A 25580-nucleotide genomic window follows, 5' to 3' on the forward strand; every position below is an offset into this window, starting at 1 on the left:
TGTTTTGCCGTGTTCGTTCCTTGCCTCGGGCGGGAACCTGTTTGTTTGTTTGCTGCCTGCCTCGCTGCGAACATCAATGGCACTAGCGAAAAGCATTCAAGCCATCAGATTTGGGGAAGGCTCCAAAGTTTGTTTGCTTATCTGAACCATCCCAGGCACTCAGATTCGCACAACCGGGCTGGAAGCAATCTCGAGAGAGAAGGTTTTCTCAGGTGGACTCCACAGCTTCCACTCAGGCTGAGCCTATCCTGGGGGGAAACGGGCCTGCGCTTCAGGGAGGAGAGAGGGAGCGCAGAGGAGCAGGTGAATGGCAAATAGCTTTAAGCAAAGAGACTAATTTGCCTTCTTACCAGCAACCCAATCAAAAACTGACTTGATTTAGGTCACGACTAGGGCAAACAGTCCAACCTTGTATGACTAACCTTCTTCTATCCAGACCGGTTTGTATGATCCGGGTGTGAGCTGAGTGCTTGGCTCCACTAGGACTGGAGCAGCTCAGAGCCCCTCAGGCAGGCTCTGGGGGGGGGAAGGATGCTGCCTCTCCAGATGGCACAGCTATTGCCCCAAATATTTGCTCAGCACCCCTCTCCCATGCATTTGCTAGCATGGTGGAATGCTCATACAGGAAGGTGCCCTCTAACGCCTGTGTTTCCATCTGCTCCAGCCGCAAAAGGCACCAGCATCACAGGAGCACAGCACAGGTTAATTCTTCCCCACCAGAGTCCATAATGGAAAGTTTCTATCAAGCCTGAAAGTAGCTCAGACTTTAAAACTTATGATGACTAGACTTGTCTTTACTGGAGCTATTTCCATGCTGCCCTGGTAGCTGTCTTCTCCCTCCCAGCCCTGCCACTGGCATCCTTCACTGCAGCAGACAGCACTGCTACTCAGACAAAACACAGCTCGGTGGGAGTCACTGCTCAGGTCAGTTCTGGGCACTCACACATCCTCTGTTGTCTGGACTATTTTTTTGCCAGCATAGCCTTAATGCTTACACTTTTAGATTATTCCTCTACATAGCATTAGGGTACCCGATCATCATCACTGAGAGTTTTTGGCCTTATATGACTGGCATTAAAAAAAAAAATTCTTTGTAATCAGTTTGTCCCCCACATGAGCATTTTTTTGTCCTCCCAGACTACCCTGCCCAACTTGTAGACTACCCAGCCAAGCCTTCAACAACTTAAGAAAGTGCTTCCTCCAGCTGTCTGCTGTGTGTTTGCTCCCTATCCAAATTAAACTTGCTGTGGACAGCGACACATTCCCATTTCACGCTGGTTTGATTAATGTGTCTCAGCTAATTGTGTGAAGGATTCCAGTCCTTTCGGCTGTGAGACCAGGTTATTGTTTGGCCAATTGTGGCTACCATGTGAAAATGGAGGCTGTTTAGTGTTCATGCACCAGAATCAAAGGAGGGGCATCTTGGACTGGGTCACAGAGCAACACCCACTTCTTTGAAAAGATGTTACTATGCTCTACTAAACCTGTAAACCTCTCGCTCAAAGCACGTCTTCACCCTCCTCCTCTCCCCCCTGCTCTTTTCTCCCCCGTCTGGATAGACAGGCTCCCCTGACCACTCTCTTAGGGTACAAGCGAGAGAATGGCTAGATTGTAGATGGGTGGATTTCACATTCTAGGGTTTTTAATATTTCACTTTTATATTTCTCTTAGAGAATGATCCTGCTGAGAGACTGAGAATCAGTGCTCATCATTTCCCCCTCACTGACACTTGAATATATTTTCCCAAGAGAAAACATTAAACAAAAAGAGAGAGAGAGAGAAAGGGAGAGAGAGAGGGGGAGAGTGACTGAGCTAGCTTTTCAAAGCATACTTCTCAACCTGCCCACATCAAAATAAGAGACAACTGGCCCTTTGAAGTCCAGGACACAGACTTCTCTACCAGCCCATGTGGAAATAAAAGAAGCCAGCTTTATAAATCACACAGATTTCTCACCTTGCCCACATCAAAATCAGGGACAGTAACCTTTAAAACTAAGGTTTAAAGGCCCCCAAACCAATCTCCATAAAAATAAGGAGATAAACTGTGTCTCCAGATACCTGACAGCCTTTCCAGTCTAAACCAGGAGACACTGGTACTTTGCATTAAGGATGGAGACCGACTGCACTGTCAGCTCTTGCAGCAATGAAATCTTCCATCAGCTTAACATACACCCAGTACTCAGTGAAGCAACTTTGCCACGCCTGTATCTTTGCTTGTATCTTAGGCCAATCCCAGTGTTGTAGGTCCTACAACACTATAATTAAGTAGCTCAAGGGATGGAGTAACACTGAAGTACAGGATTTTTCATAATGAGAACTGCTGTCCCAAAAATTAAGTGGCTAGTGGCTCAGAGAAAAAGCTGGCATTCTTGTGAGTTAAATCCTACCTGGGTTATAGTTGAAGAGCTTGGAAAGTCCTGGCCAGGTGTCCTCAGCTGGGACTCCAAATACCTTTGCAAAAGAAAAAAAGAGAGTGAAAAGAGCAATAAAATCTGTCTGTCAGTACCCCACCTGAGTGTGTAGCTGGAGGAATCAGTCTCAATGGAGAGAGACTGGCCTTTAGTGTAAACCAGCATGGATTCACACTGCCCTGGCTGGTGCGGATCTACCACGGTGCATAAAGGACATTGACATTTTAGCACTTGATTTCGTAGCAGAAAGGGTCCTGCTGAGATTGAATGTGGATGCTGCTGGGAGCATCAGTGAAGGTGCATGGGGGCTTCACTGGCAGGTGCCACTCCTGCATGTGTTTGCCAGCCTAGGGGTCACATTGTGACCCTTTCACCACTGGAGGTGTCCTGTCCCAAAGCTGCACTGGGGACTTACTCTGCCCACTTGCATTGGCAGCAGCTGATACACTCAGTGGCAGCACAGGCTGCAAGCTGTGATACAAACCCCTGCCATTCTGAGGTGAAAAAGAAAACTGGCAGACAGGTCTACTAGCAGGTGCTAGAAAGCAGCCCAGTGTCTCATCCTGAAGGGTCCAGAGCTTCAGCAGTGACTTTGGCCTTTATTGTGAACAGTGTGTTCAAAAGTGAGTTCTCACTGAGCAAAGTCTGGGTCAATAAAATCTCCTCCAACCTCATTTTAGTTGCTGAAATGTGTGAGACCAAGCATATCTGGGTTTCTGTGCCAGTTGAAGTTGTGTACATTCAGTGTTATTACTTACTGTATGCAAAGTGCCTATTGATATGGATGAGTTGTGCTAAAGAGTTAAGGCTGTATATGTAAAAAGCGTTCACAGCATGTGATTTGGTATTATAATGCTAACTCCAAGCATTCAAAGCTTATCATCTGGACTCCCCCCAAGATTATCAGATTTCCTTTAAAAACAGTGAAATTTTAACATGAAAAATGTCAGGGTTTTTCATTCACTTCCTCTTCTCCAGCATTAGTTTTGTCTCACATTATTTACGATTTGCATGTGATAGACAATTCTTTTTCCTTAAAATGAGAGCTGAGAACCGTGATATGGGAAACTTGGCCTCACAGAAACTTGTGATAAGATTGCAAGAAAACAGGCACCAGTAAAAATATACATTAAAGGAAGAAATACAAAGCCTGGCTGCAGCAGTTGTTACGCATCTGGTAGCTGATTGCTTTTCTCACTCACAGTTAGGAAATAAGTATGAGGACAATTACAGCTACCTGGAGAAGACAGCCACAAGAAGGGACTGCATCTCAGGGCTGGCACACGTTAGCATAATGGTTTGTAGGGAGAAGTACGCTAGGAGGGCTTGCTGGGCCCCACATTTCTAACCTGCTTCTGGACTCAGCCCACCACAGCAAAGACAAAGGGGCCGGACCCTTGTCTTGCCTCACCTGTAAAATCTTTCTTGGAAGCTGCCTCAAATCAGTCTTGGAAGCTGGAAAGCTCCCAAAAGAGAAGGTGTCTTGCAGCAGTTGGCCAAGTGAGGATGCTGGAAGGTGGATCACACCAAAGGTAACTCAACAGCTCTCGATAAGGATGCACTCTTGACTGGTATGTCATGTAAGTAGGGCTGGTCTGCCCAGAGCAAACTCTTTGTGCACAGGAAAGGGAGAGTTGGAATCTGAATCTGGATCTAGACTATGCTCTCTTTTGCTACCCTCTCAGCTTTCCAGGAAGCCACAGTAAAACCTCCAAAATATTCAGCATTGAAAATCCAGATGTGTGCTCTGAAGTGCCATCCCTGCATTCATCTGGGTCCTCATTCTTCAGGGTTTCTCATGAGTCATTGGGCATCAGTCCTGTAGGCACTGGAGGGAGCTGGGAAAGTTCAGTACATGGTAAAACCATATTCTCCAGGGTCAGCTCAGCACTCTGCCTCTCTTTGGTGAAGAATTAAAGAAAACGGCTATTTATGCATACTTTACTACATAAGGTTTTCAGCAAATGCTTAGATTTTGCTGAGTCGAGGTGTGAAAGCATTCAGAGCAGCAATCACTGAATACCGTACACACATGGATTTGTATTTATGTTTTCTCAGTATTTTCTTTACAAAAGATGCTATTCCAACCCACGAATTTGGATCTATTTTTGAATTTCCAAGGTAGTGGGGCAGGTGATTTTGTTCTTTTGCCAAATCAGACAATGAGTTATACTTATTTGATTGTAATCAATTATACTCTGGGGACTGTTTGATCTGTTGTTGCATCCACCCTAAACCTAGCTGTTGACTCCTTGGTCCATGCCATCAGAATGAAGCAAACCAAAATCTCTATACTTCTACTCTGCCATGCTCCCCAAGCAGGCACCTTTTACTACAGTGAAAGGTCTTGGTGCAGCTCAGAGGCATAGTTTTAGCCAGATACATATTTACAAAGCCTGTTTTGCAGCAAGCATTTTAAGTTGGTATAAACATTTGTCCTCTCTCTGCCCTCTAACTGCTTGCTTCTCCTGTGATAAACCAGTCTAACTGATTTTGCTTAGTTTTGCTGGGAAGTTATATTTTATATTTTATATTTTATATTTTATATTTTATATTTTATATTTTATGTAGAGAAGCCTTCTAGTCATTCATTTGGCAATTGTAATGTATTCAGCTTATCTGCAGAATCACACTGGTGGCATGCTGCAGCCTAATCCAGCCCACATGAAGTCCTTCTCAGCATATTACTTGATAAGATGGAATTTTTAAATGGAAAACCTATGCCTGATCTCTTGAAATGTGAGTGATGGATCTTTAGTTTATCTGGTTTGCTTACTCTCCATGTCATGAGAGAACTGGAGACACTGCAGTTGGCATTCACTCAGGCCATATTTCTATAATCAGTACAGCTGGCCTAAGCAGCTCCTTTCTCCTCGTCCCCTTCCCATTTGGTCCTGCTCCTGCATCATCTCTTAATTAGAGTCATTAGTGCTACTGTTTGTGCAGCCAGATGATGAACTGGGTGAATAAACTGTTCTCATCAGAGTAACCCAGGGAAAAACCCAAGTTTTTATAGGTTCCCCAGTTCATGTAGCCCCACATGTGAAAGGTGACACAGGAGCAGGAATGAGCAGCCAAGGATAGAGACGAGGGATGCAGACTGCTTGAGGTGGCACTTGCCATGAGAAGAAATGTTGGTGAAATGACAGTCAGTCAGTCTTGATGATTCAACAGGACAAACACATTTCAAGAACGAGGATTTTCCATCTATATATCTGTACTGTATTCGAACCAAAGGCCCTACGTGAAAGTTAAGCATGCTGGGGGATACAGGCTCATGCAGACAGATGCAGACCATCTTGAAACCAGTGCAGGGTGCCTCTGTTATTAGTACATGAAAGGAACTGTCTATTAGAAAACAGTAGGAATCCCTGTTCTGAACCTCACACTCAGTAAAATATCTCAAGTTGGGCATCGAAAGCCTCTAAGGAGCTTTCAAATCTTGGCCTTACACAGAGCCTCATTCCAGGCTGTATAATAACATAAAACCTTCTGTGAAAGGCGCTAATTATTTCATGGCTCTTAAAGCTTCCTCATGATTTTTAAATAAGTTTTTTTTTTTGCCTTCTATAGCACAAATCCTATTAATCACAGTATTAGTTATAATACCAGAGAAATGACGATAGGGCTATAACCCTCCAACTGCAAAACCACAGGAAATGTATTCAGAAATTTCAGAGCCATAAGTGGAAGGATACCCTTCATTCACACTCTGGGAAACTGAACCCTGCCCTGGCTTTGAACCCTATTAATTGGCCAAGTATGGATTTTTTTTTTTCCAAGGACTCTTTTTTTTTTTCCACTCTCTATGAAAAAGAAATTCAGCATTTATTTAAATGGACTGAATTCAAGTCTAAGAACTGGACCCACTTGTCTGTCTTTTTATCACATTCTAGCTAAAAGCAGAGAAGAAAACCCTACCAAGCAGAAGTGTTTCTGGAGGAAGGGATTAAGAAGGAAAAATCTGGTTTACACAGACTTGAGGCTACAAAATCCTTTCTCATCACTTTCCAAATTTCAGTTTTCTCTATTTTGTCCTTTGAAAATCCACATTTGGGAAAAACTCTGGGCAGAAAAAAAATTCCACATTTGGGAAACACTCTGGGCAGAAAAAAAATCCGTGGGAGGACCTGTGAAAGGGCAGACCCTAGAGCAAAACCCCATAGAAATATGTAGACTGAACTTCCTGAAGAGTCAGTAACAGGGCCAGCAGTGAGCAGTAAGGAACATGCAGAATCCAATAGTAACTGCCTCAATTCTGACAAGCCACGCTAACGAAGTAGCTCCGTGTTTCAGTTTTCCCAGCAGAAAAAATGGCTTAAGAGGCTCCTGAATATGTCTCTTTCACTCACTGCTGCCTTTCTAAAGTAATTTCACACTTTCCATTATGCCAAGGCCATCTCTAGGGCTGCACCATAAACTGGATGATACAAAGTGTTCAAAGTTAAAATGAAGGATCTCTTAAAAACCTCAGGGTCTTGCCATTTTCAAAGTCATTTAAGAGCAGTATTAGAGCTCCTCTGTGAGAATATGGTTTACTGTATCCTACAGTAAGTAAAGGATTTAACAAGAAGGAATAGAATTTGCAGTACCTGCACACCTTTTATGCCTTCTTCAATTTGATGTCACTTTAATTGGCTTTAAATTTTTGATGAGATGACAAACATCAAAGAAAAGTAATTTATTTGATTTACTCCTGTATCTGTAAGAATGTTGCCAAATATAAAATGGGTTACTGAGTTTCCTATGAACTTGGCAGATCCGACCAAATTATTTCTGCTATTCACAGGACCTAGGCTTGGGACTGCAAAATTATGGAGGGGGTTAGAGGAATAGTTTCTTTATCTCTCCTATTTCTGAGTCTATTTTACCTACCACCCAGATCTTCACCAGCTGTTCATGAGTACCAGAAATTCCTGCAAATATTGGCTGGCCCTGGATCATTTCAACAAATATATAACCTGCACCCCTGAAAAAAACCCAAGATATTAACTTATTGATGACATATATAATATGATTGTTGGGATGGCCAGGGGAGAAAGGAAGAGAGACAATTGTTGAAATGGAAAGTTAGAAATTCTGGTATAAGCTGTATACCCTATATATTTTGCAGCTCAAGTCTGAGAAGTACCGGTCTGATGTGTAGGTATTATATACCCACCTCATGTCACTTAGTGAGAGAGTGTGTATGCGTGTGTGTGTGAAGCAAGGCAGGATGTGGGGTGTCTGTACATAGGTAAATAAATACAGGCATCAGTGCAGGCTGATATACCTCTACAGTATGGTGACATGCACAATGTAGCACTATAAGAAAACCCTGTTGATTGTGGGAAGTCAGGAAGGTTTCCTTTGGGAAGGGCCATCTTATACACCCCTGCTCTTGCAGCACCATATGCCTGGTCATCTAGCCCTTGCAGCAAGTTGTTTGTAGTGTCATTCACTAATCCCCCCACTCCTTCACCAGCAAGACAGACCCATGATATCCCTGGAAAAAGAAAGCCACTAAGGTACATCTTTTTTTCCAGCACCAAGCAGTTTGTTTCAGTTCTTCAATTTATCCTGTTAGAAAGCCTTCTAAAAAGATCGTCATGGCAGAAGCCTATGGAGTAGTAAGTTGTTTTTCATGAGAAGAACGTGCAAAATTGGAGTGATAGCAGTAGGAAACATAAATGGTGAACTACTACACACTATATTGGCTTGAAGGGTACATTAGATACAGGTAAGAACTCGGAGGCACTAACTGCTAGAGCAATTTTTCCTTCAGAGGGAATTAGCTCTTCACTGGAGAGCTGAAGGCAAGATTTCATTGCATAAAGAACTCGGTGACAAAAGCAGGTTAGAGTGTTCTTATTTTTATGCCTTCTCCTGTTCTGCACTTGTGTCAAAGCAAATCAGCCAGCCTAAAAAGAAAGCATCAAACCCTACAAAAAACGCTGAATTTTATTAAGGTGGATTAGTCCTGCTGGCAATAATGATGGGACAGTTGTGGTCAGGGTAGACTTAGCTATTTGCAACGATTTCCATCTCTTATTGTACAATACATAAAACTGATTGCTTAATTTTATCTTTTTCAAACTTTTTGTGAAACTTTATCTAAGTTTCACATATTGAAAAGCCCCATCTCAGCTTGTCTAGTTTCTGTTTCAATCTTCTTTGATTATAGCAAATTTGAGTCCTTTAAGCTCAAATGTTGAAAATCCATCTTCATCTAACAGGCTCTGAAAGTAATATTTTCACTTGCTGAGCAACCAACTGGTATTCTCTTCTGGTCATCAGTACTGCTGTTCTACCCCTTGCAACTTTTTTTATAATACTGTAGATGTTTTCCCACCTGGCTGTGGTAGGTCGAAAGCCTAACATGCAACTCATCTGCAGTATTCACTTTGGTCATCCTTGAGCATCAGGTGATGACAAGCCTGTTTGCAGATCCATACACTAACCTTGGGTCTTGTGAGCTTCAGTCCTTACTTGTCTAATATGCGCTTACAGGGTCCAGACATGATGAAACTTAACCCACAGCTTTTGTGATGGATTTTTTTGTGATTCATAGCACTGCCACATCACTAGATATTATTTTGGAGCCTACAGATTGATTCTGCTGAGGCCACTGTCATACCAACCGTCTGTTTTCACAGCTGATGTGTGTGCCCAAGTAGCTCACCGTGTTTTGCAACTGCAAAGGCTACTGTAATTCACTGATTCCATTGCACAAGTTTAACTGTATAGGGTCAAAGCAATTTTGGTACCCTTGGTTTGTAGGGAGAATAGTTCTATGCATTTTTGGAGCAAATTATTCTGACGTTCACCCACAGTTTGGATTCTGATGTCCTAGCTGGAAATGGCCATTAGACTGGCAACAATAGAAACTTCATATGGACTCACTACAGCCCCTGAATGAGACGGGTGCAACTAGACCGTCTACACAGATTTTTTTTCTAATGAACTGGCCGTGCTGTTTCCTAAATTGTATTTAAGGCACAGAGAATTTGGGGAGTGGCTTCACACAGCAGTTACTAAGGAAAAGGGGCTAGTAACAGTGAAACAGCCCTATAAATGCGTTCCTTGTGACCTAGCTGCTCTGCTGCAAAGATCTAAGGTGATGGAGTTCATGGCAGACAGAAAACCAGATCTGCTATGGTTTCTGTTATCACTGAGAAGTCTCAAAATCCAGACAGAGCAATAAATGGAATTAAGAATGAGAAAGATTTTCTTTTTCCTAGATTCAGCTAGCTAAGAATTCAGCATTTGCTAAGAATTACTCATGAGCAAAGAGCTGAAAAATTCAAACCTAATGAAACAGTCTTTTCACTACTGGGCAAGCTGTCAGTTTGAGGAGAGGAGCAACTTATGGGTTGTTACAAATGCACCCTCTGGGAGAGTACTCTTTTGTGTTCCTGATTTATTCCCATTACCTCTGGAAGCCTTTAAACCTCAGTGCCTCTAATAAAGACACAACTACCAGAGCAACCACAAGTGGTCGAAAGGAAGGGCTTTTTGTTTCCCGTAGTGGGACTAGGCTGACCATCTGCCTTTAATGCCTACTTGATACTTTATTGATTCATCAGCAGTGATTATGACTGTGACTATGCTTTTCCTGAAAAAAAAAAGGCCAGAAATAGCTAGAGCAACTGATGTATGGGCACTCCCCTCTTCTCCCAGCTATTTTTGTTTATCTGCTAAAGTAGCACTTTGTGAAACTAGTGTTAGTTACCATAGTGGTGTTTCAATAGAGGCCTCAACATTCCTTCTGAGATACAGGATTTACAGTTACTCCTCTGACAGCATTATGAGGATCCTTAATATTAATGAGGATTATTCTAAAACTTTTAAATATTTCTAAATATTTAGAACAAGTGTTGTTTTGGTTTTCCCCATTTCCTTCTTACCCCTCTAACATTCATTTCTGAGGTCCTCTTACACCTTCAGGTCTACAAGTTTCTCAAAGGATTTCAGTCACATATAACTGCCTTGGGAAGTGCTAGAGAAGTGGAAGAGGTCTTTCAGGATGAGGTCCAGACATGATGTTTCAGCATGCAATGGATACGTATGCAAAGCAAGACAGTGGTTGCTAAAGTAACAGGAGAGGTATAACTGGTTATAGGGCTGTTTGGTTCCAGTGAGCATAAGCAGAGCTGGTTCAGACAACGTGGTTGCATCTGCCTGCAATCCCTGGGGCAGGTTCCGACACCACACTTACTCCTCTGCCTGCAGTGCTGTATCACACAGCAATGGAGAGATGACTTCATCAAGATTAAGATCTAAGATAATCTGTGGCATCCTAGAGTTCCCACTCCACAATTTTTCTGGCATTGGGATATTGCATTTTTATATTTAACCAGAAATACAACCTTTCTCTTGTTCCCCACCACATTGTGTCTACACAATGGAGCCCTTTATATCTCCCAGTTTGGCATAGCAGGGTAATGCAAACCAGGCTGGGGACAAGGCTGTAGTGGACTTGGCATGTCCCCATTAAACAACTGCAAAGAAACTTCTATTCTACATTAATCTACTTGGGAAGATTCTCATTATTTTTTTTTTAATGGAAGATTATACAAGGAAAGCCTGACTGAAAAGAAGACATGACTTAAGGCACTCGTGATGTTAACAGCTACTAGAGCGGCACGTGCATAAAGCACTTGTAGTTTTTTAAAAAAAAAGTCTTTCTGAAGTGCAGTGTAATCTCCTGAAATGCTAGTCTCCCTGAAATCCCTTAATTGAATCTTCTAAAGTCCTGAAGAGATAGTAAGGGAGAAAGGGACAGAAAAGAGATACAGAGAGATTAAAACAGCTTTTCTAGTTAGTCCAAGAGTGAATGAGTTTCCTTCTATATCTTTCTTCATCTATTCAAGGCCTCATTCAGTTTCCATGTGCCTCCCACTGACAGTATTGCTGCTCAAGCACACTATGCATGAATTGCCATAATGTTTTATTTTGTTATAATTGGTTTCTTTAAAGCAAGACTTTAACACCCACTGTCTCATGCTATTACCAAGGGCATTCTGACCTGCCTTCATGTAAATTGCAGCATCCAAAAGACATAAGGTTTTTTTCCCCTTTCTTCCCAACAGACAAGTAACATCTGTGTGAATTCACATTATTTCCTAATAGACAAAAATTGAACTTAAATGCAGTGTACATCAAGATAATAAATGGCTCTTGTTAGAGGAAGTTACTGAATAGAGCTCACTGAAGTACTCTCTATTCTCTCAGCATGACATCTTTCTTTAGGGCAAACACTTTGAATGTTGTTATTATAAGGAGGCGTTATAACAAAGGTGCCTATAGTGTGAATGTAGTTCAGTGGGACTGAGCGTACTGTGCTGTTAGAGCTGGTTAGAATGCCGGATGGGATCTTTGTACACTACTCTTATGTTGCTATTCATTGCACTAGAGCAGAATTATGTGGTGGGGATATCAGTTTTGCACAGGCAGAAATGCCATACTTTCTGTGCCTAGCTGGGGCTTTGGATAGGGGTCAACTTTCAGGAAAAAAAACCCAAACAGGCTTCTACCAGCATCTGCCTACTACAAACCCACCAATCTGGTAGGCAGGCATCTTCAAACTCAGCCGACATTCCTGAGAGACTGTCTGGAGGGGTGAGGTGACAGGTAGTGAGGGAAAAAAGAGAGGACTATTTAGACTAGCTTAGCAGCTGGAAGCCATTAGAATTTAGCAAAGTTTTCCTCCTTGGAGAAATCTTTAAGCACTTAAATTAGCAGCAGGCCTAGGGAAGTGAACAAACTGAAAAACTCCTGTTTCCTTGACCTGCGCTCCAGACTCAGGCCGTCAGAGTCTCCAATAAGCTGCAGATCTCAGGAGGGGGATACAGGCTGAGAAGACCTGGAGCTTTGCTGTTTGTAAACCTACTCAGCCCTCTTCTCACACATTCTTCACCCTGATGCACTTCCACCCCTCCTCAGCCTTTGACCCTGCAGAGCAGTTAGGAAAAGTCCTGGTGTGATGAGCACAGGCAGAAAACTAACTGGTCTGAAGAAAGGGTGAAGCAACAATACTATCTACAGATTTAAAATTGCCCAGAATGAGGGTGATCTCCTGCAACTTCATGAGCTGAGTGTTGTCAAGACTGTGCTGCTGAAAGTGGGACCAGGCAGGTACAGAAGTGAGCCAGAAGGTGAATGAACCCTAGCGCCCACCTATACATCCAAGGCAGCCCAAAAGGACCAGTGGGACCCCTGTGAAGCCTCATCTTTCCTGCTCTCTGCCTGCTCTCAGAGACCACTCTCGCATCAGCTCTGCTAACCTGTGGCTTGTTTCCTGTGATTCCCAGCCACATTATGATTTTTGGGTAAAGCATAAAAGGTACAAATGCTTTAAAGGAACCCAGCCTTTCTCCTGTATGAAATGCAGAGAGCATCTGTAACATGTTCTTTGAGAAGAAGGACAAAGCATTGCAGCAATAATGAAAATCTCAGACACCTTTCTATCTCCAGACCCATTCAGGAACCCTTTAATGCCACCTTTTATTACCAAGGCCAAAGTAATTGTTGGTGCAGTTGTGACTGGATCCATGGTTTCTTCACAAAGCCATTGCTGTAGAAAGCTACCACTGACTCAGCCGACCACACAGATACCAAACAATAATTGCATTAAGCAAAGGTGTTCAGTTGCCAAGACCTGTAACTGTTTCATGTTACCAAATGAGATGTACATATCTCATAAATATTATCACATGAGGTTTATATAAATCCATAGCCGTGACATAATTCTCAAAAACTTTTATGAACCCAGCAGTACAAAGCTCCACACTACCCACCCATTTTCTGCTCACAAGTATTAATTCCTTTATTTACTACTGTATCTGCTGTAACTTGGTTGACTTAATTTAATTCAGATAAAGATAATTTTTCCCTAGGGACCCCATGTGCTTTGAAATTGGTCAGTACCAGATATCTAGATCAGAACACTAATCTGTAGCCCCAAGCAACACACCAGGAGGACGGTAACAGAGAGTCACCACTTCAGAGGAGTATAGGAGTGTGTCTGGTTGGGGGTGGACTTGGCACAAGCAAGCCTGCCAAAAAAATAATAATAAGAAAAAGATTGCTGTGTTATGACAGGCCTACCTGTACAACATATAGATAATAATAATAATAGGAAACAAGATGTTATTGTCTCTTGGATCTTTAAACACAAGCAATCCTAAAGCAGTTTACAAGCAATTGACAAAGAAATTGTGTCTGGAATATACCACTGAGGCATATGGAGAAATGTGCGGCATTTGTGACTGAAGCAGCCACCCCAAAGCAATGCCAAGAAAGCCTTTCAGTTCAGCACATTGCTGCGGACTCTACATATTACATTATTTTCTGAAGACAGAGGGGTTGATTCTCAATTCTCTTGAGCCAGTTTTACACGGCAGTAATTGCTCTGCTTGAATGAGGTTACTCCCTGCATCTATCAGTATAAAGGCAAGAAAGGCTGAACTGACCACAGAAATAGTTCCCTGAAGTTCAGTAAGAGGTTTCGCTTTTATGCCTTAATTGGCTGTGGATACAGATCTATATGCATACTAAAGCTTTGGTCTGAGCAGATATATTAGCAGTATCCAAACAGTGACTCACCAAAGTCAGCTAATTTGAGCTCACCAAGGCAACTGATGAGCAAGTTCTGGGGTTTCAGATCACTGTGAATAATGTGTTGTTGGTGGATGTAAGCCAGGCCGCGCAAAAACTGGAATGTGAAGAGCTAGAAAAAGCCAGCAAAAAAAAAGAAATTATTTTGTGTGACTTTGCATTGATACATTAACTCTGAACTTCAGGGGAAGTCCTGGAACAAAGCAGAGACAAATCAAGTAAGAAACAAGTAAAAATCCCCCAAATCCATAGAGCTGACTAAGGAAGAGAAAACTGTGATGGAGTATGACTGCCCTGGAGCTTTCTGAAGTTTTCAGGGTGGAATATTTGGCCATGAGGGCAGTTAGAGTGCAGTCCCTAAGTGCACTTTTTGGAAATTTAGCTTCTCTTTAGAAATGGGCGGATCACTGCAGGAGCAAATGGAATTTGCCAAAACACAGACCTGGTTTTGAGAGCAGCATATAATCCAATGTCACTGCTCGAGACAAAGACACATTGCCAAGCAAAGTGAAAGCTCAAGGAGCTGGAAGTTTTGCTCACCTGAGCCAGCCGACACCACCAGAAGGTGATCTGTGGTCACAGTACATGTCACCTCCTTCCAGAACCAACTTCTTGACGATGTTAACGGTTATCCTTGAGCTGGGAGAAAACACAAGGACCCAATTTGAACAGATATAGAAAAGAAGTTATGATGAATGAATGAAGCAAGCAAGAAAGCAGAAAAGAAAGCAAGCAGGAAGGAAATATCTGACTCCCACCACCATGGCAGTGTAAATAAGCCTGGGGTAAAATAAGCTGGGCTGAAACAAAGTATGAAATTGGACAGCGGATAGAAGCAAAACGCAGCAGAAGTCATTAGAGTTCACCACAGAAAAGACATTTTTCACCAGAAACTTAATCTGAAGAGGAGGAAAAACAGTGACACCCATAGGTCATTTTTGTACCTGAAAAGCATCCCTGTAATAGCCTGCCTACTTGCATCATATTCATTAAGAATCACTCAGAGAAAAAACAATGTTTGCCAGCAAAAATGAAAGAAACTAGATGACCCTCCTAAAGAAATAGTAAATAATTTTGCAGTTGAGTTCCTGCTGACAATGAGGATTTTCGGCAGGAAAGCAGAGCAGCTGGCTGGTGTTTACTCAGAAATACCAGTGAGTACATGTTACAGCCATATATTCCATGTGCTTTACAAGCCCATCTCATACCAGAGCCCATGACATCTGTGCCAAAACTGAAACACATCATGGACATATCTGAGCTCTAAGGATGTTTAAAATCTGAGCCCCCAAGAAACTTCATTAGAATTGGTGTTGCTTAACAACTATCTGGAAGAAGATGTGAACAAGGTGGCAACATTTGAAGATGACAGAAGTATTTAGATTAGCCATGATAAGAAGTGACAGTGAGGAACTTCAGAGGGATCTGACAAAGCCAGATGAATTGGCAGTTTGATAAGATACAAAGTTATTGTTGACAGCTGTAAGATAAATTAACTGAAGTTGCTCAGGAAAAGGACTAAAGCATTCACTGAGAACATCTGTGCTTAAAACATAAGTCAGTGTGCAGCAACAATCCTGAAAGTTAATTAAATGTGAAGATGCAAACAAATGAGAGTAGGAGACTATTATAACATAAGTCTATAAAGAAAGGGTACACTTTCAGCTGTGCTCAGGTCAGGTCAACCAATCCCAAAAAGCTGTAGCAGAAACAAAAGGGATTTAATTGACTGTAAATATGAAGAGAGTTCCAGATGTGGAGAGAGTGAGATCTGAGAATCTTTAATTAGAGAGATGAATAATGTACTCTAATGATAAAAGGACAAATCTGTAGAGAGGATTTACTTGCCACAAGATGTCATTGTTTGCAAAAGCTGAATGTCCTCTTGCAGGCTCAGGAAATGCAAAGAGGGACTAACCAAGAAATGACTGTGGAGACTGAGAGGGAGGTTGTTACATCTTTATCAAAGGCTGCTTTTCTCCAATGTGTTTGTCATATATGGAACAAATAAACATTAGTAAGCAATTTACAGTGATCATACATAGTGTAAAACAAGACTTCCTGATGCTCTAAGGGATATTTGTCTTCTAAAGAACTCACTATACCATCACACGAGTGAAGTCTGCTGGGATGCTGGCCCGTGTACTGTGCTAGAACTGTGTACTAAACAAAAGAGAACTTGAAGCAAAGCTACTAGTGTAAAGTGCTTCTACAAACACTACTTCTTCTGTAAATGGAAAAATATGCAACCCCTGCAAAGGTATCTCTTTTTCCTTGGTGAACATCTGATGTAGCACACCAGGATGTGCTTAAGTGCTGGGTCAAATCAGAGACCTGGCTGACCTGTTATCTCACCCTAGCAGTTTATGACCTCAAGCTGATAGTTAACAGAATCCATGCTTGTGCGAGAATTAATCATAGACTGCAGTGAGAAGACATAGCCCCTGTATTTTCCTTATAATCTAGTTGATAGCTATCAGCAAAAAAAAAACCCCAGAACTAGCAAGTCTCATGCTGAGAACTTTTTTTATTGGCAACCTGCCCTCCCCATGAAAGCAACCCACAGCTTGGTCATGGCAAGCCACTGGGGTCAGTACAAAATCTAACTCCAGCTGGGATATGAGCTTATATCATTATTTCCTGTCCCTGCTGTGGCTCAAGAACAGTCCTTCTATTGTATTGTCAAGGCAGAAATGGACGTAAAATGTCTGCCAGCCTAGTGGGAATAAGACGTGGAATCATTTTTGCATACAGTTGTTGCATATATAGAAAGAAAAGAGTAAGGTTGTGTGGCTGGAAAGCAGGAGATCAAGAAGAAAAATCAATCATTGCTCTAAAGGATTACAACTTATTTCTTTGTAGATGTCTCATAATGCAGTAAATTCATTATGCAGCCACTTCCCAGTTCTTCCCAGTACTAGCTCCACAGGAAGCTAGAAAAAACTCACCATGCACTCAAAGACAAATGTTAGTATCCTTGGTCTGGATAATGTCATAAAGCAGCACAATGCTGGCATGTTTCAAACACTTGAGAATACAAGCTAGGGAAACACAAAAGGAAGATCAACTTTGCTGCTCCTGCTGGAAGCGGAAGGAGACAGTGCACAGAGCAAGGGAGTGAAAATAAAAAACTGGGGAGAAATAGTCCAAACTTATTTCCCTAAGAACCAGGAGCTACTGAGTCTGGAGGAAGATGGAACAGCTCCTTAGAGAAGAAAGTGTCAGCGCTCTGACCTTGGCAGGAACCTGTCCATCTCTCAAAGGTGAGATCTTGCATCTGTCAGAAACAGCATTTCACAGTTCCCAGTTACCACCTCCTCAGCTGAGAAAAAATAATTTCTTCAAGACAAGTGCCAAGAGGCAGGGAAGGGCAGCTCCCAGACCCAGAATGCAGCAGCCTCTGGCCTGTCACTGAGGTTCACAGCCTTCTTCCATCCGCCTCCTGGCACATGCCCTCCCTTAGGAGGCTTCTGGGGAAAACTGAGTTTCTCTCAGCTTCCAGCTTCACAATATCAGGGTGTAAAATTCTGCCAAAAGAAATCACTGTAGATACTAAGCTGATTTCTGAATTTAGCTCTGTGCTTGTGGCTTGGAGAAAGCATGACAGAGCAGGTTCCAGCTGATGCACTCATGAAGGCAGCAGAAAGCCTCAATGATAGTCTTTATGGAGGAAGAGCATGCATCATTTGCTACCATAGGTTTGAGACAATTATTGCCGTAGTTCTATATGGAGGAGGGACACAGAGAAGTGGTGAAGCTGGGATCGCTTCGCCTGTAGAACCCTGGCACTACTGAAGAATCCAAACCACCTGTTATACTGAAACTGTGCACAGACAGAAGGCCCAAAGCTCAACAGAAATAGTAATCCTTGACTCCAGATTTTCATTCAGCTTCTGATACAGCAGAATAGCCTCGGAGCTGCCCCAGGCTCTCATTTCCCTGCTGATTAAAACCAAATTAGTTTACTGTCAGACCACACAGTGCTACAAATTTTGTCCAGATAAGGCATGGGCATACAATCTCATTTCTGCTGAATTAGCCAAAGCACACAATACAGAGCTTGGGCTGCTTATGGGAGGCCAAATGAGTTTAGGTCTTGGATAAAAGCCACTTTTTGTTTTTCAAACAGTCTGCAAAAGACATTTGAAGAGTTTCATGCTGGCAAAGCATGAATTTATACTAGATTAGCACTTTGCCTTTTGTGACCATAACAATTTCACCTGGTTCTAAAAGCCCTACAGCCAGATGTACTGTACAGCTGTGGCCTAAGCGTCAATATATATATGTGTATATATATATGTACATATACATTGTGTCAATACTGAGACTGCTGAGCACTAAGGGATATCTGAGTCGGCATAACTACTGGAAATACAGAGTTTATAAATAGTTCTTGCACAGAGCTCGGTGCAGCTGCAGCTAAATTGCCTCTGGTACTAGTCCATTTAGCTACCACCAGTACGTTCTCAGTGTAGGGCTGCATCAACCGTAAGCACGTTCCATATCGCCCCTAATTACCTATGAACCCAGCAAAGATACCCTGGCTAGATCCCATCTGCTATGGAAAGGGGCTGCTAAGCTGGCTCTGTGATACGTCAAAAATTCCATAAGACCAGAGCTATTGCTCCAGAGAAGCGGCACAGAGGACCCACAGTAATATGGAGATTCAGCCCCCATGCTCGAATCAGACCTCTGGGAACTGTTCCTCACTTGGTTGCTTCTAAAACCCCCTGCTGGGGCGTCAGGTGCTACAGCCAGAACTGAGCTTTAAACGCATTCTGTCTCTGTAGGGCTTCCTGGGCTGAAGCAGCTCTTTGTCAGGGGAGTGCCAGTCCTCCAGGGTAGCAGCGAATACACCATGTTAATAAATCTCGAGCTTTGTTTGCACTACTGACTTACATTGTAAATTTGAGGTGTCAGATGCCACGAAGTTCAGCAACACACAAAAGATCTATTTCAAGTGGACCCTTCATAGGATCTCTCTTGTTTTCTCCCGTAATGAATGAAGTTAAGACTCTCAGCCTGTCCAGTAAAGCATGTTAGAGGGATGCTGATCTTTAGAGCATGGTTAGTGCTATGTAGATAAAGCTTTTAAGACTTATTTTACCAATGGGCTACAAGTGTAAATGCAGAGCAAAAGCATCACAGCAAATTAGCGTATAGGAAACTGTAATATATGCTATTCGATAAACAAGCTTATTGAGGTATCTCTCTGCTTTCACCCAGAATTGGACTAAGGACTTTGTAAACTTTCTTATCTTAATTACACTGTTAGAAACCAGGCCTACTGACCTCTCTTGTTATTCTGAGTTGACTTGTATGAGAGTCCTGTGCTGGGGCTACCCTGTGAGAGTTGGCACATCTGGTCCCTGACAAAATCAACCCTAGTTTTGAACTGCAATAAGAAGTAAAAAACAAAATATTTGTGACCTCTTACACTGATGGCTCTCACTAACACCAGAAAACAGCAGGCACAAAGGTTGCATATCTCCCTCCCTGTGTGAGGGAGAAATCAGATTATGACCCTCTTGGGATTTTAGAGCAGACAAAAATAGAAGACTTAATCAACCAGGCAGTTTGTGAACTTGGACTGTAGGGACATGCAAATACATTCAGCCAAAACCAAGCACTCAAACAAAAGCATTTCTTTCTCAAAGAAATTGAGAAAGCCACAGACATTTTGCCCAGTGCTCGATAAAGTCAACTGACAAAGTATATCTCACTGGGCCGAAATGATAGATGTTATTAAACACCAGTTTTATCAAAAGTGTTTCTCTTCAGGGATATGTGACGGTCCAGGTATCAGCTGCCATCACACAGGAAAGTGGCACCGCTGGTGATAACAGTAAGGGGCAAAGGGCACTTCCAGTCCACAATTGTCTAGTGTAACAGTGGTAAAAACCGCTGTGCAGTCATGTCATGGTTTAACCCCAGCCGGTAACTGAGCCCCATGTAGCCACTTGCTGACTGCCCCTGAGGTGGGATGGAGGAGAGAATCAGAAGAGTGGAAATGAGGAAAACTTGTGGGTTGAAAGAAAGGAAGTTTAATAGTTAAAGCAAAAGCTGTGCACACAAGCAAAGCAAAACAAGGAATTCATTCACTACTTCCCACTGGCAAGCAGGTGTTCAGCCACCTCGAGGAAAGCAGGGCTCTGTTACACGTAACAGTTACTTGGGAAGACAAACACCATCACTTCGAACATCCCTGCCTTCCTTCTTCTTCCCCAAGCTTTACACGCTGAGCATACATCCCATGGTATTGGGTGTCCCTTGGGTCAGTTGGGGTCAGCTCTTCTGGCTCTGTCCTCTCCCAGCTTTTTATGCAACCCCAGCCCACTCACTGGTAGAGTGGAGAAAGCAGAAAAAGCCTTGGCTTTGTGTAAGCACTGCTCAGCAATAATGAAAACATCCCTCTATTATCAACACTGTTTCCAGCACAAATGCAAAACCTAGCCCCACACCAGCTACTATGAAGAAAATTAACTCTGTCCCAGCCCAAACCAGTACACAGTCCTAGTGTATAGAAATCAAAGTGAAAAGGCAACTACAGAGCAGGTAGCAGGCAGGAGGTGTAAGAGGGCCCCTACACTGCTAGAAAGGACATGCTCTGGCTGCAGCCAGCACTTTCCTTATCACACGCTCAGATGCATCTGTCACAAAGGTGCTCACCATCCAGCTGTTTCACCCTTTGTCCATCACATGCTAAGCCAGCTCATCACAAAGACCTCCTTTGTAAGGGGGTAAGGAAAACGAGAGTTTTGGGAGAAGGACAGCCAGCACATTGAGTAGGTGAGAAAGGACTGAGGAATATAACTCATGGAGCTTTTTCCGTTTAAAAGAAACACTCTTCAAGAATTATGTCCCTCGCTCTTCACCAGTGTTTGAAGAAGTTCTTTATGTCTTACTTTCCCAAATGGCTGTAAAGGGCACTCCCTCCTCTGCCTCCAGCCTGATCACTTTCAAGACCATGAACCGGCCATTGATCCTGTCCAGGTCAGAGCGGAAGGTCACACAAAGCACCTCACTGCTTAGCATGACAACAACATTAACAGTCTCCTGGGGTGCTCCACACCTACCTAAGTAAAATTTCTAGGGCTCACACCCCAACCAGGCCAAGGAATTGAAAACCACCTCCACCTTTTCTTCAGCAGCGCAAAACAGGAGCCTGCCCATATGGCTGGAGTAGCACCATTCTGCTGACCGAGGATTGCTAGAACATGGCTTTGGGCACTGTTCCCACTCTGCCCTCTCACAGCAATCCCGCCCCTGTATGATGGCAGCATGGCCTCACCTCCAATTTCTCCACCATGCAGGGATCCTTCATTCCAAGAACAGAACCCTGCTCCCCTCCTTGGTGCAGCCAGACAATCTCCTGGCACGCTGCTGCATAGCAAAGTGTCTGTGTGGAGCCTCTGTGGCTGTAGTGGTGGAGTTCCCTAAAAAATTGGTATGGGGCTTTGTGAATATCCTGGTTAGACACAAAGGTGGACTTTTAGTTTGCCTTTGTCTTCCTGTAAGTACTCAGAATTGCCCAGCTTCAAGCTCATTCTTATGGATTCCCATAATGGGTGTTTTCAGCAGGCACTGGGAAGGCGATACGGCATTGGTGGTGACCGCTTACCTGCTGATCCCCTTATATGCAGTTGTACAGGATCCTTCACTGAGCTTCTCTAGATGCACATAGGATGTGACAGATCCAAGTGGGATGCCTTGTCTCAGCTTCATGAAGAAATTGGTATGTGTTTTCATAAGCTGAGTAGAACAAGAAGCTACCAGCATGTCATTCAGTAATTAAATACTGATTCATGGCTGGAATAATCATAGGATGAAATATCTCTTTGCTGTGGATGCTGCACACTCACCTATGTGATCCTCTCCACAACATCCTGCTCCTGGAAGAGATCAGTGTAACTCCAAGGTCTCTGCATCCTGCACAGTTTTGGAGGGTGTAGAGCCATGGGGACTGCAGTACAAATAGAGGAAAGGGTGCCCTGGTTACATCTGACAGATGGAAAACCACGATTTTACTGATGTGATTCTTTCCTTTCTCCTTGACTGCAACGGATTGGAACACTTCATGTCATTTTCATCTCCCTCCCCCTGCAGTCAAGGATCCCCAGTTCTGTTTCTCAGCTCCATCTCTAAGGGGAGCAACTGTCTGCACGCTCCTGTCTCAGTAAATGGTAGTGCCCACTCTGAGAACACACAAAAATAAAAGTGCCTTAACTGCAGAAGACACTTTGCCACTATTGTTCCAAATGCACGTTATTCTCTCTTAATCTTATCCACTGGGCAACAGTCTGTTAGGGCAGGGAATAAAATGCAAATGCAGAACTGATATTTCAGGAAGTTTAAATTCATGTTATCTCCTCCTTAACCCCTCACTCACTTCCTCAATGCTGTATAATTTATACAGCCTGTTAATTTGGCCCATACAGCATAACAGTGCCATAAACCATAAAAATAGTAGTAATGAATGTCAAGCAGCCTGCAAGCTCCTCCTGAGCAGCTACATTGGCTGGGCACCTGCATTGCCATTTGACTGAAATACAACAGGATTTGTAATCTATGGCATACTGCCTCCTCCAGAACTGCAGGTTGTTGGCTCCCTCCTCATTTTACAATCCCTCATTGGCATAGAGCTCGCTGGAGTGCAATCGTCTCCCTGTTCATCACACCAAAGGAATTTATTATCATATTAGGCATGGAGTCATCTTTCAGTAGCTTCACAAGCCTGAAACTGCAAAGTTTGATGTTTTGCAGTTAGAAGCAAATATGAATGTTCTGCTCTCCCACCACAAGTGGAAGAACCCAAGCTTAACCTATCTCAGTGTGGAAATATCATGGTGTGATACTAAATACCTCCACTGCTGATGCTGCTTCTGTGCTGAAAACCTTGGATACGTCGGGAGCCCTTTCTCTCCGAACAGCAGCCATAGCATCCTGGTCTGACAGTGCTTACATACAACATATCTCCCATGCTGTTGTCCTGATGCAATTAAAATGTATCTCTTTTTTTCTCCTTTGCTCCTTCTCATCCCTCTGTCTGTCCTAACAGTGCATATGACTCACATGAGGTCTCTGTCTCAAGCAGCCTTGTGATTTCTGCAGCTTTTCCTTGAAAGTCCAACACGCAGTGATCCAAATTCACCCCTGGAGCAGCTCCATCGATTTCAGCTCATTTGGCATGTGCCCTCTACAAACAGTGAAGATTTTTTCATGATTAAAGATAGAGAATGAGGCAATACATCCAAACTTTCTGCTCACACAAAGTTCTTTCAGTTAAGCAACTCACAGTGCAATATGTTAGGGAATTGGGTGATAGGTTTCATACAGGAACAGACCTCAGTGTCTGTAGAATTTGCTGTTCTATAAGCTACTAGGCTTTAAGCTGAGCTATCTGAGCAGCGTGGCTGATTTGTGCTTGCTGCAGAAGCTGCACGTTGTCCGTCCTTGCTTTGGTAATTACCTTCTTAGCCATGATGTGGTGGCAATGTCAGCACGGGGAGCTGTCTGTTCCTATGGGATCACTTGTCTAAGAGATACTGATGAGTTCTAACTGATAGACAATAGTCTCATCCACAGGTCAAAACAGCCAGAGCAAAGTGATGAATCCAGCCCAAAACAGATTTCATCAACCATATCCTAAATAGGCAACACACAGTGGACTTACACTGGATGCGGACCAATAAAAAGTCCCCTTCTTTCAGTCTTCGGTGAGTGGAGCTGACTGTGCAGCTTCCTAGGACCACCACCCAGCCACTCTAGTGTAAAGGTGGAAGGGCTGAGAAAAACCCTGGCGAGGGGTGAGGGAGCAAGCATTGTATGTTGGAATTTTTATGCTGACCCCTGAGGTCCTTCAGTTTTCATTTGAAAGCATGATGTGAAATCTCCCACTTGCTTCATTTTTCTGGTGTCTAAGAATAACACTCCTTCCTTGAGCAAAAGGATTTTTAAAGCAAAAATGTCCTCAGAAGACAATTTCTGTGTCTCGTTGCAAACAAAGTACCCAGCCTTTGTACGGCAGGAAGGAACGGACATACCTGGAAGACTTGATTTCTTTCATGTTATTTTCTTTTGCAGTCCCCAGTAAGCCATAACCTGCTAAATCTCTATGATCATGGACTTCAGTCTTTTGTTTATTTTCCATGTATTCTTTGAGCTATCAGAATACGGCAGTAGTTTAGATGAGCTGTCCAGGCATGAGAAAGGTTGTCTAGATGCAACGTACTCAGCAATTAACTGGTTATGCAAGCACTGTTTTCACATCTGTACGAACTTTCTTATTCTGGAAAATATTTTTATTGTTATGACCACATTTATACAAGTGGGCTTTAAAAATTTATTTAAGCATAAATAATACTTGCATTCTAAAGGAATTGAAAGATAAATGCACCAAAAGTAGACCCAATAAAATGATACCTATCAATTCATATTAAGATATTATTTTTCATCTTAGGCATGTTTTATGTCAGGGAGTAGAGGGAAATTAATCTGTTGCAAAGAAAAGTTATCCATCTTTTGGAAGTTACAAGAGCTGGTAAATGAAGAAAGCAGGGTAATAGCTGGTGGTTCTGGGTAGTGGAAAAAATAATGTGGTATTCATTTCAGCTAGCAGAGGAAATGCTCTAATAGAAATAGTGAACCTTCCAGTACCTGAAGGGGCAACAAGAAAGCTGTGGAGGGACTGCTTACAAAGGCTTGTGGGGACAATGGCTATAAACTGAAGAGAGGCAGATTAGACTAGACATAAGGAGGAATTTCTTCCCTATGAGGGCGGTGAGGGATGGGACAGCCACAACTTCTGTGAGCAACCTCTTCCAGAGTGTCACCACCCTCATCATGAAGAAATTCTTCCTTATGCCCAGTCTAAATCTGCCGCTCTCCAGTTTATACCCATTGCCCCCAGTCCTGTCACCACAAGCCTTTGTAAACAGTCCCTCTCCAGCTTTCTTGTTGCCCGTTCAGGTACTGGAAGGTCGCTCTAAGGTCTCCTCAGAGCCTTCTCTTCTCCAGGCAGAACAATCCCAACTCTCTCAGCCTGTCCTCGTGGGAGGTACTCCAGCCCTTGGTTCATCTTTGTAGCCTCCTCTGGACCCATTACAACAGCTCCATATACCTCTTAGTTGGGGATTCCAGAACTGGACACAATACTCCAGAAAAAAAAAAAGGTAATTTGTTATCGAATTTATTTTATTAATTATTTTTTAATTTTTATTTCCTTACTTATATTTATTATCTTATTTATTAGCATTACTTATCTTACATTCCACTATACTTATTATATTCATTAGAATAATAGCAATTAATTAAATTAAACTATATTAAAATATATCAGAATATATTTTACTATATTTAAATGTATTAAAATAATAAAAAATTAAATAAAATACATATATATTATTAAAAAATACACCTCAGGCGCCTTTCCTGCGCCCCTGGCGCCAGCACCATAGCGGTGGCTTCTCACATCACCACCATCACCCGCCGTTCGCTGCTGGGAACGGCACCGCCACTCCAGGGCTTCGCGGTCCCGGTGGGGACCGGGCCAGTGTGGGAGACCGCAGACAT

The 25580-nt window shown here is 42.8% G+C and overlaps 1 protein-coding gene across 1 annotated transcript in view; it reads right to left on the bottom strand.

Moving 5' to 3' along the window:
• CDK15 (cyclin dependent kinase 15) overlaps nt 1-22946 on the bottom strand; it is a 39317-nt gene extending 16371 nt beyond the window's left edge. The window contains 13 exon segments of the mRNA XM_054069847.1: nt 2388-2451; nt 7287-7380; nt 13320-13405; nt 13408-13447; nt 13994-14121; nt 16110-16172; nt 16958-16979; nt 16981-17050; nt 20915-20994; nt 21631-21728; nt 21872-21945; nt 21948-21972; nt 22872-22946. Of these exon segments, the coding sequence (XP_053925822.1) occupies nt 2388-2451; nt 7287-7380; nt 13320-13405; nt 13408-13447; nt 13994-14121; nt 16110-16172; nt 16958-16979; nt 16981-17050; nt 20915-20994; nt 21631-21728; nt 21872-21945; nt 21948-21972; nt 22872-22946 (919 nt within the window).
• Nucleotides 22947-25580: the final 2634 nt, after the last annotated feature.

Source organism: Cuculus canorus, chromosome 6 (genome assembly GCF_017976375.1).
Source record: "Cuculus canorus isolate bCucCan1 chromosome 6, bCucCan1.pri, whole genome shotgun sequence".
Lineage (NCBI taxonomy): Eukaryota > Metazoa > Chordata > Aves > Cuculiformes > Cuculidae > Cuculus > Cuculus canorus.